The sequence below is a fragment of the Chiloscyllium punctatum genome, chromosome 1 (genome assembly GCF_047496795.1).
Source record: "Chiloscyllium punctatum isolate Juve2018m chromosome 1, sChiPun1.3, whole genome shotgun sequence".
NCBI lineage: Eukaryota > Metazoa > Chordata > Chondrichthyes > Orectolobiformes > Hemiscylliidae > Chiloscyllium > Chiloscyllium punctatum.
In genome coordinates this window covers 50,291,049-50,304,921 of record NC_092739.1, presented here as the reverse complement: position 1 = coordinate 50,304,921, position 13,873 = coordinate 50,291,049, and the positions used below count along the sequence as shown (strand labels likewise).

The 13,873-nt window shown below is 37.7% G+C and overlaps 1 protein-coding gene across 10 annotated transcripts in view; it reads left to right on the top strand.

The window, feature by feature from the left end:
• Positions 1-13,873, top strand: part of LOC140463633 (LIM domain-binding protein 2) — a 298,470-nt gene that overhangs the window by 256,545 nt on the left and 28,052 nt on the right. For 2 of the 10 annotated variants that reach the window (XM_072558320.1, XM_072557954.1), the window contains 3 exons: positions 113-236; positions 3,731-3,820; positions 5,735-5,883. In XM_072558320.1, the coding sequence (XP_072414421.1) occupies positions 113-236; positions 3,731-3,820; positions 5,735-5,883 (363 nt within the window). Of the gene's footprint in view, positions 1-112; positions 237-3,730; positions 3,821-5,734; positions 5,884-6,758; positions 6,936-13,873 lie in introns of those variants that run through there. The other 8 variants (XM_072558233.1, XM_072558577.1, XM_072558399.1 and 5 more) reach the window with 7 other exon arrangements.

Sequence of the window (13,873 nt, the reverse complement as noted above, 5' to 3'; positions counted from 1 at the left end):
GGTCATAATCAGAGCAACCAGATTGTATCAACTTAAATATGTGTTTACTTTTTCTTATTTTTAACATAACTCATGAGGAAGTGTAACAGCATAATTTGTGCTCATTTTCCAGTTGTGTGTTATATTGGAGCCAATGCAAGAACTGATGTCCAGACATAAAACATATAATATCAGCCCAAGAGACTGTTTGAAAACCTGCTTATTCCAAAAATGGCAGCGAATGGTGGCACCTCCAGGTAGGTTGACAGTATACATAAGTGAATTGTATGCTCAACTCACTAAAAGAGAATAGTCTTAATGAAGTTAGATAGTGCTCCAATTATACATTCTTTCAGTTCCTCACAGATAACACAGTATCAAAGTTACTGACCTTGAAAGAACAACTATCCTTCCAGGAACCCAGAGTTGTTAGTTGATGGACTGTTGTGTCTCCATGCCACATAATCTGTCGTGCAGGTTGTTGCATTCAATAAAAATAGGCTGAAGAAAATCAGTAGTAGAAGCCAATCTTTACACAGCTACCATTTATTTACACAGTAAAACATTGCACTCATGCATCTGCTAATTCAACTACCACCCCAATTACAGTATTTATTTGTCTTGTTAATCAACTTACTTTAACATGTCACAACATATTTCCATGGCTATCACATTCTCAGGTAGTACTTGAACCTGGACTTTCTGACCCAGAGGTAGGAGCACTACCACTGTGCCACAAGATGTGTTTCTTCACATCTGCTCAAGTAAAACCTCAATTTTGGAAGCAGTCGTGGAAGTTTCCATGGCAATATTTTGAGAAAGAGCTATCTTGAGAAAGAGGAGAACTATCCCCCATGTCTAGCCAATTTCTATCCTTCAATTAACATATAAAAACAGATTATCCAACCTATGACACTGCTGTCTGAGGGAGCTTGGTGTGTCCTTATTGAGTGCTATGTTACCTATATTGCAAAAGTGACCACAATTCATAGAGTACTTCACGACTCTGAAGTGCTCTGTGATACATTGAGGTTGGGAAAGCAGCTATAAAAATTCAAGTCTGCCTTTTAATGCTCAGAATGTACTTTTTTCAATAGTCTACAAAGTGTCTTCACAACATTTGCTTGTTTTTTAAATTGAAGGAAAGTTTATTCTCCCATTTTATAGAGAAACTAGATGTTACCAGATATTGCTTCACTCACATGGCGATTCCCAATTACTGTTTTTTTCAGTATAAGGCTTCTATGGTGACAACAAATACAGGCTGTTGCTAATTTAAATTTGCTTAATTTGCATTATCTTTAAATAGAAGTCATGCAAATAGAAAGTATCCTGCATAATTCTATTAAAATTGATTAATTTGTAACTCTACATACTCAGTTAAGAAAAAAATATACAATTTTGATTGAATAACAAAAGAATGTTGATGGACATTCAAGAGTTTCCATTCTGAACAACAGAGGAAGGCTGGTCTGAGCCACTTCAGAGTTTCCTGAACACAGAAATTGCAAGTGCTTTTAAGTTACCCATTCCCTATTGGTTGTAATATAGGCACCAGAATAGTTCCAAGAAATATATTTTCAAAGAAGTATCTGCTAAAAGTTATTTTGCAGCATAAAACAAGATATTCTGAGAAATCAATTTCCAACATTTGTAACCTTTAATTCGTTGTATATTGTTTTTCTGCATCTTCTACAGATGTTCGATCACTGCCATTAGTGGTTTTCCTAGGTTTAGTACTGAAACATCCAACTCCTAGCTCTGTCTCTGTAGATTGATTTTGTTTTAGACAAATTGGGTCCAAGGAGTGCCCAAAATATAATTTCACTGTGCAACTCTGAAAATTTCGTAAAGCCAACCAATCCAATTAGCAGATCTTTTAAAATTGAATATCTGAATTGTGATTTTATGTATCAATCTAATTAGATATATAAAATAATATTAACTAAGGGAGGTAGATAAATACTTGGCACACAAACTAAGAACTGTTGCACAAATATTCAGAGGTGATAATTAACTGGAAATTAGGTAGTAGTAAATCAGACTGAGGTTTATTTGAAATCATGCACATAAAGGTAAACATACAATTCTTTCCAGGAAATATAGACTTTTGCTGACTCATGTATTTAGTAGATGATATGATTACTTTGACATTTAGCTGCTTTTTGTTTTGTGGTACTGAAGCTTACAACTTTAAAAGATATTTTAAATTTCTGTTAAATATTTTGCATTTGGTATCAAATTTGCTGTGAGATTGCTATGAGTTTTGGTGGCAGCTTTATTGTGGTTACTAAATCAAGTTGGCAAACTGCAGAAATATTTAGTTTATGATTGTCAAAACTAAAATTGGCCCACTTACCTTAGTGTTCTGGTGCTGCAGTAATAGTGAGTCTTGGAATAATGCCCTACAAGCCAATGCAGTGCACATTGGTGTGGGTCTGTCTACTCACCAGCACAATTGTAACTCCTCTTAGGCCTGTAGGCATGCTTCACTAAGTTAACCTTTTGTGTCTGTATGATTGGGTGAGGTAAACCTATAAGTTGTTGAGCACTGCAGTTTTTTTTTCCCCAAACTACTTGTGGCAAGCAGAATATGCTGACTAATAGTTTAAAATATGAATCTTGTGTTGTGAATAGAGGAATATAGAGGACTTCCTTCATGCTAAAAAAAATTACTGACTAAAGATGAAATTAAGAATTCAAAACAGCTTGCTGAAAAAACTCATCAGATCTGACAGCATCTGTGAAGAGAGAAAAAGAATTAACATCTCAGGTCTATAACCTTCTCAAGATAGAACCAAGAAGCTTGAAATATTCATTCGCTTACAAATTTGCATACTTCCCATTCCTAGTACACTGTCTTGCTCAATACCATGAATCAGAAAATTGGTCACAGAGTCTAGTATATTAATTAATAAAATCAGTGACCAAAATACTAGGAACATCAGGCTTACTTCTCGAATCAATTCTGCAATCAAGCAACATGGCTAACCCAAAAGCATTCTTGAAGTTTCAGGGTTTTTGTGCATTTGGCAAATGCCAAAGAAGAGAAGTCTGTTTCTGTAACTCTTTAGCAATGCAGTGTCTAGTCTGTAGTACAGGGATGTTACTGATTGATTCTAGAAATATGTTGCCTTCAGACTGTTCAAAGATTTGCCATTGTTGCACTCTTTACATAATTCACATTACTGTGGAATAAATCTATAATACTGAAGGTAATTAGTTTGTCAAATGCTCTCACTATATTTTCATCTTATACTTTCGAGTGTGAAGATGATGTAGTGCTTTGAGAACTCTATAATACCATACACATGGCACAGTGTCTGAGCACGTTGGAGCATCAGCACACAATGGTGGTACATTGAAAGGTGTATTCTCCAATGCTGCTCAGTTTCCAATCTCAGCCGTGCTGCCTTGGGAAGGCGCTGAGCAAAGGTCAGATGCCTCCCCATAGAAGGGGAGGTAAAATTGGAGGGATTTGGACCCAAGATATTTTGTGCTCTTACAGGTGTCAGGCTCATAGTGGCACTGGCTGAGGCTTCAAACAGATTACTTGCCTGCCCTTTTGGCCACAGAGGTAAGTGGCTTAGAGGAACCGGGAGACTGAGGAGAAAAATAAATGAAATTCATACTCTCAAAATTTTTTAAAACTATATAATATATACTATATCGTATATGAACCAGTAAAACCGCTGAAAGTAACAACCATGTAAGAGTAAAATACCTGTCCCGTGATGCTGTAATCCTTCAGGTCGAACCTCACAATCAGCTGTTATACCCTTTCTCCTACGTCACACCGCCTCAACCCCACAACCTCGCTCAGCGCGCCCAGCGCATAACGGTAAGAAAACAAAGTTTAATTACTTTTTAAGTCATTCAAAGTATATATTATATAAAATAACAAAGATGGGGAGGGAATAATGAGGCTTTCCAATCTTGTGAGGTTCAGATGGTTTCACAATCCTAATGACAACATCTAGATCCCGTGATTTGGAACAGAGCATTGTAAAGACCTGTTTCATATCAATTAATCTACACATGACTGGTAGTTGATCCATTATAACCTATATATAGAGGAAAATTATGTTTTGTCACAATGTGCTGGTAACGTCGTAAATAGAGAGAACATTGTTTATGTTTCCACTTCTAGTGAAATTGAAAAGCTTTGTAAAATAATGTTTTTAGAATCTTGCTAAAAATAATGATTAGAGGAAATCTTTATCTATGTTTGCACCATTATTATTGTACAGCTAACAGAGGAAATCTCCCTTAGTTGGACTTGGTCTGACGGTGCTCACTTAATATTTGTGTGGTTCCATGCACAAGGCTTTACTTTGGCAGGCACATGCATCTTGCAACCTTTCATCCATGACTTCAGGTGAAATGCCTTATAGAAGCTGAACATCTCACTCAAGTTAAAAGTGGCATTTTATCTGCCTCACCACAGGTCACCTCCTGCTGGCTTAATGAGGAGTAGCATTGTCGTTAGGAATGGGCAAAGCCAAATATCTCTATTTACCTAGTTGGTTGAAATAGAGCTTAAAGAAGAGGAGCAAGAATAATTCAGATAGTTAGGGTTTTGCTATAAGGAAAAAAAGTCACAAAAACAAATTTGTTTTGAGTGGATTACTATCAAGAAGCATGAACAATATAGAAGTAGAGATGTAACCTAAAACTGGAGGACAAGTGTGATGTTTTGCAAGGCTAAACGTTTGAATGTTTTCTTTCTCAGTGTAGCAGAAATGCAGAATGTCCAACAAAAGTACTTAATACTTTTTTTTTGAAAAGCAATTCCAAGAAAATAGAGCAAGATGTTTATGAAAATAACAGATTGATTTCTGCCTTCTTAAAAGGACATTAACTAGACTGGCCAAGTCCACATGATATAAATCATTAAGTTATACAAAAGAATGAAAAACAAGCTGAATGACCTTCCTCATTGAATGTTTTTCCTATACTTCAATTAAACCTAGAAGATACCAACAAAGGAAGTTTGTTCAATTATAGATATCCGTACCATTTAATTGATAGAATAAAATAGAATAATACCAGAAACTGGTATTAAAGATAAGAAATTATTTTGGCCAGGAAAATACCATCAATACAAACTACATATCCCTCCAAAAGGAGCATTTTAAAAATATTAATGCAAAGTAGGAAACACTTTTGGTTTAATTTTGGCCTTCATGTTTTGAAGATCTGATATTTCAAGTCCAGAAACTATCAGAGAGTCATGAAACTGACATCAGGAAATCAGCATTGTTGTCTTTTTGGACCCCTTTCTTTATCCAGTAATGTTGTGAAATCAACATGTATCAGTTCAATACTGAATATTTGGTTGACAAATACCGAAACTGAAATGGCCAACCACTCCCAACAAACATCCAGGAATTGAAAGAATGATAATCTTCAACTGTCTCTTCTGGCTTTGGTGGTTTCAAATGATGGAAACTTTTAAAAACTGTCCAGCTTAAGTTAATTACATATTTTTTAAGTTAGTGAACCCAATAAAGGGTATTCATTTTTGAGACAATGTAAGGAGATAGAACCCATGTGTTTTAGTTTGACTGGACAGAATTCTAAAGCTTTACGCAATATGTACCTGCAACATGTTGCACTTGACATAGCAGCTCCTCATATTCAGTCAGTTAGGAAAAGACAAAATATAATCTGTTTGGAGCCCTGGAACATTAGTATCATACCAAAACTCTGATTCTGATTCTTCTTGCCCTTTTTTTTGTTTTATTTTGTGCAGCGGAACCTACCAGACAACAGACGAACAAACGAAGAAAGAGGAAGAATTCAGCAAGCAGCACCTCAAACAGCAGTGTAGGAAATACCAACAGTACAAACAGCAAGAAAAAGAGCCCTGCAGGGAACTTCAGTCTCTCCAGTCAGGTACCTGTAAGCATCTCCTTTCACTACTGTGTACATTCTGTGTTAATTTATCCATTAGTTTCTTCAACAAAATACATTGTTAATAGGATTGTATTAAACCTCTTTGTTGTGCCTGCCTTTCTCAGTAATCTTTATGTGCGTAGAAGCAGAAAATAATTCAAATGTAATTACAACCTGTCACATTTTCATCCAGCTCTGCCCAGGTCTCTTTCAACTCAAGTCTTCTAATTCAGTCTTCTCCAATAGTGTCTGCCTGGTATATTGCTTTGTTCCATCAGCACCTGTGCTTTATATGAAATAAATTATTCCCAAGTTCATAAAACTGAATGGAAAACAAAACTAACTTTGTAACAGCAAAAGTGGCTTGGTAACTTTGTAAATTCTGTAATCCTTTCTTCTCTTAAAAAAAACTTTGTAAAAATAAACCATGTACAAAACCACAGTTGTGAACAGTGGTAGCATGTGATAATACAAGAATAATGCTGACTTGTTTTCTTCCACGGGTCTGCTTTTATTTCTTCAATAATTTCAGATAGGTGACTCACCAATCTCAAATTCTAGCTCCCAAATAAGACAATGTGCTCCGTATTGATTTAGCACAGTTTAAAAAAAGGGCTGAACTGCAAAATTCTTAAAAATTAAAAATGATGGAACTCCTCTAAGCCTGCTCCTCAATATCTTCATGTTCCACAATGATATCTGAATCCAGAAATTAGCATTCAAATACTATCCCGAAAGCAGCCGCATCTCATGCATTTACGACCTTCACTAAATCCCAATTTTAACAGATTGTAACAAGACACCGCAGAGCAATTAAAAAGAAAAGACGCACAGGCAAACATTAAAAACTGAAAAAAAACTAAAATTATTTTTTTAATAAGCGGCTCCAACAATGTAATCGAGACCCACGGTATCCTCCCTCCTCTGGCAGCAGCTCCAGCAGGGCTTCATCCACGTCCTTCAGGACAACGTCTCCCCCGTGGTGGCTCCTCCTGAAATGTCAGCGTCCTCTTCGCACAGTTCAACACAACGGCTCCACATGACATCCTAGATGTCGTCTTCCACTGCTCCAGAACAGGTAAATCCCCAGATATACAGTAGGGACAAAGACAGAGAAAATGTTTTTTATTTTAAAATATATTCACTCAGCATGTAGCTGAGAAATACACACAAAAGTTCCCAAATTATATCCCCCTCTCCATAATGGAATAGCTCTTATAAGCCAGGATAGTCGGGTGTTATAATTCGTGGCAGCATCTTTAGAAAAACAGAGAAGACAACTGTATTTATATCAAATTACCTTAAATGCAATATAAAAAGGCCCAAGTTGCTTCACAGAGAGTTGTAATGCATAATAAGACACCAAGCCACATGAGAGATATTAGGGCATTTGATCAGGCTTTACCAAAGTATAGATTTTAAAGAGCACTTTTTTTAGGAGAAAAGAAGGTAGGAGGGTATAAAGATTTAGGAAGAGATTTCCAGAGTTTAGGACTTGGCTACAGAAAGCAGACAATTAATGCAGGAGTGTTTAAAATTGCTAACATCAAAAGATCAGAATTAAATGACAAATTTCTTGAATGAAAGAAACAAGACCGTGCAGGGATTAGAAAACAAGTGATGACCATTTTTAAAGTGAGGCATTCCAAAACCAAACCCAGTGTAGGTCACAAAGACCCAGATGATGTTTGAATGCTACTTGGTGCAAGTTAGCATGTGAAGTTTTGGATGACCTCAAGTTTACAGAAAGTATAACTTTGAAGAATGGCTTGAAGCCACAAATGGAGGTATGGGTGTGGGTTTAAGCATTGGATGACTTGATATAGGATGGATTTAGGTCATGTTATAGAAATGAGAAAAGATGATCTTATTAAAATCTTATGGCACAGACGAGGCTTTTCAGCCCATTTGTATATTGCAACAAAAAGCAATTATCTAGCCCAATTCCTTCTTGTTGTTCCTAGTTGGTTATAGTCCCTCAAGTACATAACCATGATGGATATGTGCAGTTGGGAGCTCATCTTGGGATCAGTTATATTATTGTGTTTATGAACAGTCTGATTCAACCTCAGAGTATCAGAATGGTAGTGCTGGCTTTTTGGTTCAGTGACCCTGACTAGTGCACTGAAGCCATAAATTCAAATCAGTGTGGAAACAGGCCCTTCAGCTAAACAAGTCCACACCGACCCTCTGAAGAGCAACCCACCCAGACCCATTCCCCTACACCTAATACTACAGGCAATTTAGCATGGCCAATTCACCTAACCTGCACATTTTTGGACGGTGGGAGGAAACCGGAGCGAACCCACGCAGAGACGGGGAGAATGTGCAAACTCCACACAGACAGTTGCCTGAGACAGGAATTGAACCCGGATCCCTGGCACTGTGAGGCAGCAGTGCTAACCACTATGCCACTGTGCCGCCCATTAATAGCTAGAGAATTCTAATTCAATACCTGTACTCAAAGATGTGAGTCTCATTCATCATGTTGAAGCTTTTGGATTGTTGTAAAAACCCATCTGGTTCACTATTTTCTTTCAAGGAAGAATATCTGCCATCCCTACTTTGTCTGGACCATTAACTGCCCCCTGAGATGAATTAGTAAGTCAGTCAGTTTGTCAAATTCATCCTGAAGGTATAAAAGGCAACCCACCAAAGTAGCTCTTCAAAGCTCTCAAGACTAATAATTGGGATTTATGCCAAAATCGGAAGAGCTGTCCCACAAATAGTCAAGCAACATCCTGACATAATTATACTCATCCAGTCATACCCTACAGAAATTACTTGTACCTTGCTGTCCAGCCAATGTCCAAGACTTCTCTATTATCATCTCTGAGCCTTTGTCTTGTCCCATTAGCAAAACAGACCCATCAGAGATGGTGGCACAGTGTACAGTCAGGAGAGTGTCACCGCAGGTTCTCTAACATTAACTCCAGGCCTGAACATTGATGCCAGATAGAAAGGAAATTTCTTCTTGATTGTCAGCTGTGACCTACTTCAGCCAACAAATTAGCTTCATGTTAATACTGATTCATATTGAATGCCACTTGATAGAACCACTGAGAGGAGGAAGGACACAAAATGTATAGCAGATAGAGGACTTCAGTATAACCAACAAGATATGTAGTGCAACTGTGGACCAAGCTGGTTCAGGAATTATCTGCTAGACTGGACCAGGCCTAGACAAGGGCTGAGAGAACAATCCATGTCCTCACCAATCCACCTGTTGCAGATGGAATCAGTAGGACTAACTATCACATGGCTTTGTGGAGACAAACTCATTTTGACACTGGGGACATCCTCTATGTTGTGTGGCACTATTACCATACAAAATGAGATAGACTCAGTATCAACAGCTCAAAACTGGCTAAAGGTGAAGAGCTGTCAGCCATCAGCAACACAAGAATTTTATTCAGCCTCATTTTCTGGTACAATTCTCAATCTGCCATTACTATCAAATCAGAGTATTAACCCTGTTTCAAAAGGAGAGTACTAACACCATGGGAGCAGCACCATGCATACATAAAAATAAGGTGCCAATGCGGTGCAGTTACAGCACGGGATTACATGCAAGTCAAACAGATGAAGCAGCATGCAATTGACCGAGTTAAGCAATCCTACATGGAACAGATTAACTCAAAGTTCCAACAGTCCTGCTGTAGCCATTTAGGAATTATGGTGGATAATTAAACAGCTAACCAGAGGAGAATGCTGTATGAATTTTCCCATCCTCGATATTGAGGAATCCTGTAAATCAACCTAAGCCACAAGGCAAAAGTATTTGCAGTCATCTTCAGCCTGACGTTCTGAGTGAGTAAGCTATCTCATCTTTTTCTGAGATTCCCGGCATCACTGATGGTGGTCTTAATTCAATTCAATTCTGTTCAGTTCAATTCAGTTCAGTTCAATTCAGTTCAGTTCAATTCAATTCAGTTCAATTCAATTCAGTTCAGTTCAATTCAATTCAATTCAATTCAATTGACAATGGATACAGCAAAGGCCATGAATTCTAATGATATGCTGACAGTGAAGAATTCTTTCAGAATTATCCGCTTACTTAGCCAAGCTGTTACAGTACGGCTACAACGTTATACAAAGACAGGTGGCAGGTCTGAAAATTGGACAGAATATTAAAAGCAGAAAAGAATTCCCCAAAAAATCAGTAACCAAGGAAAAGTTAAAATATGAGAGAAAGCTAGCCAGAAATATAAACACATGATAAGAATTTCTATAGATATGTTTAGAAAAGGAGTTAACAAAGTCAGTATTCCTCCAAAGCAAGTGAGACTGGATAATTCATAGTAGAGAATAAGGAAATGGTAGATGAATTGTTGAATGCATTTTGCATTGGTCTGCAGTGTAGAGAATCCAAGCAACATGACAGAAGCACAAGTAGGTCAGGAAATGTTTTGGGAAAGAGGGATTCAGAAAAATCACAATCACCAAAAAAAGATACTGAGTAAATTGTTGGACCTTTAGGTTGACAGGTATCTGGGTCATTCAAGGGTCTTTAAAAAAGTGGTTACTGAGATAGTAAAATGTGTAGAATGTAAAGAATGTAAAAACTGAAAGATTATAGATGCTGTAAAGCAGAGAAAAGAAAATTGCTGGAAAAGCTCGCGGGTCTGGGAACATCTGTGGAGAGAAATCAGAGTTAACATTTCGGGTCAAGTGACATTTCCTTACTTCTGAGGAAGCGTAACTTTACTGAAACGTTAACTCTAATTTCTCTCCACAGATGCTACCAGACCTGCTGCAATAGTTAATGTATTGGTTTTAATTTTTCAAAAATTTCTTGATCTGGGGACGGTCCCATTAGATTGAAAGATAGCATGTTTAACATCTTTATTCAAAAAGTGAGAGAGACAGAAAATATTAAACTACAGCGCATTTAGCTTAAAATAAGCCATCTGTCACAGGAGTTGTTATTTAAAAAGTTATAGCAGGACATTTACATAAGGTCAAGGTAATTAGGGAGCGTTAGCATGGTTTTATGGAAGGGAAATCGTGATTGACCAGTCTATTGGAATTCTTTGAAGAGGACTTGTGCAATGGTAAAGGGTGGCTGTTGGTGAATTGTACTTGGATTTCTTGGTTGAAAGGGTGGCACATCAAAGGTTATTGTAAAAAAGGAAAGTTCATAGCGTAGGGGGTAACATATAGCATGGATATCAGGTTGGCTGACCAACAGGAATCAGAGAGTAGAAGTAAGTGGATCTTTTTCATGTCGGGAAGATGTAATGAATGGTATGTCACAGAAATCGAAGCTGAATCCTCAACTGTTTCCAATTTATATAAATGACATAAGTAAAGGGAAGGGAGATATGATTTCCAAATTTGCTGATGACACAAAGATAGGTAGAAAAGTCAATTATGAAGAAGATGTTATGCTTTTGCTGTACAGGTCACTGATGAAAACTCATTTGGAGTATGGTGTAATTTGGTCACCCTATTGAAGGAAGGGTGGAACTTCACAGAATAATACCTGAATGAGAGGATCGTCTTGAAGAAACATAGGATAGGCTGGGCTCATAACCACTCTAATTTAGAAGAGTAACAGGTAACTTGATATAAAAGGTCCTCAGGCATCTCGACAAAGTAATGTGGAGAGGATGTTTCCTCTTGTGGGAGAATCTAGAACAAGCATCACCATTTAAAAATCAGGGTGACCCATTTAACACAGAGATTAGGTGAGTTTTTTTTCAGATGACTGAGTCTTTGGGAAGGTCTTCCTAAAAAGATGGTGGAAGCAGCATCTTTGAATATTTTTAAGGCAAAAGTAGATGGTTCCAGTATGTTCCTGTGTTCTGGATGATGTCCAGCTTCTTGAGTGTCTTTGGAGCTGCATTCATCTAGGCAAATAGGGAGTATTCCATCACACTCTGATCTGTGCCTTGATAGATAGTGAATAGACTTTGTGAAGTCAGGAAGTTCTGTTAGAACTTCCTGACTAAGCAGGATTCCTGTTAGAAGCACAAACACATACATACACATGCACATATACACATACATGCATGCACCAAAATATCAAAGTGAACTGTGGATTATCTGCCATTTACTGGAAAAGCAGTTAATTTTAGAATGCAGTGTCTAGCATAACTTTTCAAACCTGTCTCAGAGATTGCTCTCATATCCTTAATTGCTAGACAGAGTTTGGCAAGAGGACTTGTGCTGATCGATGCCTAGCAACAGTCTCTAAGACTTTTGTTTTGATTTGCCATAGATTAGGATGCTGTCAGGTCAATTGGAAAAGGATCTTCAATTTGGAAATAGCAAATTCTGTCTGTCTTGAAATGTGGGAGTTGGAAGGAAGTTGGCAGGAGGGAAACATCTCTGTCTCTGAGTAAAAGGTAATCCTTTGAAGAGATATCTCAGTGAAATATTTTCTGGGAACCAGAGAAAGTTCCAGAACTCAGCAGCATCTCCAATATCCTCACAAATGCTGAATATGAACTATTAATTCAGTCCAAAAACTTGACCTTCCACCTGAACTGACGGTCTTCCATTATTCTGGGACCATCAGAAAGTTGATCTTCTAGAGAAGAAACCAGAGGAAGTGAGAGTGGTCAACTTTTAATTTGGACTTTTGATCAAAAGAGTGTTGTTTTCTTCCCTATTTTCCCGTCCATAATATATTTTCAAAGCTTTGTCTTGTCTGGGCTGTGTATGAATGTGTCTATATGTTTGGATGAAAGGAGATATAATTTAGTTTTGCATTGTAGCTTAGTTGTTAATCAGTTCTGCCAATTATCTAAAGAATGCATTTGTTCTTAATAAACAAACTATCTCTGAGTTGATTAAACCCAGGTGGCCATTAAGTCACTCAATGAGATTCATCAACAGGAAGACTTCAATCCCTTCATGCTCAGCTGATCTGCAACTTTAAAAGAAAAGATTTCTTCGAGCTGTAATGTTTGTAGCTGCACTAAGCAAATACTGCTTATGGAATTCTGTTATCTGCTGCATTGAGCTATTAATTGTTCATGGTGTTCCTGTGAGACCTTATGTCTCCCAGGAGTTCTGCTAAGCTCTTAGTCCCAATATTTAGCTGTATCTACTGACTCTCAGGTCTTCTCCTGAGTCCTAACTGCATCAAACAACTCCTGGGGCTTCTTGCTGAATCCCAACTACACAGAATCAATGGCCTTCAGTCACCATCTGAACAGCACATCAAACAACACTCCTCTTGCTTTGGAACTTACTTCTCATTCTCTCTCTCAAACTCATTTATTAAATCTACATGTCTTTGACCCTTGAAATATTTTAACTGACTTCTTGGAAACCATTCAACAAGCCCTAACCTTGTTCCAGGCATGATTGTGGCAATCAAATATAGCAAATATTGGATCATCCATTTCCCTGAATGTTACTATTTACACAGTTTGCTGGCATGCACAGCCCACATTCATATCAAATGAAAGGGATTTCATCACAAATTGGATGAATACAGCCCCAACAGCAATGCCATCTAAGAGAATGCAACCTGCTTCATCAGCATTCCACATACCACTTTAAACGTTAATTCACTCCACTGCATTGCAATAATTAGCTATGTCTACTCTGATACCATTTACCAAAGCTGCAGCCGTTACCATCTGTAGTAACAAGATGAGCAAATGCATGGAAGCACCGACATCTGCAATTTCCTCACCAAATCACTCACCACCCTGACCTGGAACTCTATTGCCATTCCTTTGTTGATACTGGATCAAAATCTTGTTGCTTCTATCCTGACAGTATTGTGGTAGTACCTAAAATACAAGGGCTGCAGAAATTCAAGAAGGTGGCTCACCCACCCTGCTCAACAGCAATGAGAAATCTCACAAACAAGTAAAAGAAAATTGTTAGGGAGAGAAGTAGATTCGGTGGATGAGGAACGTTTCAATTCTGTTCATCCAGTACTAGATGTCATACAAGCAGAGACTTCAATAAATGGCAGTGATGAGTTGAGTTGGATGTCATCAGCACATACAGACTGACTGAATGACACCAAGGG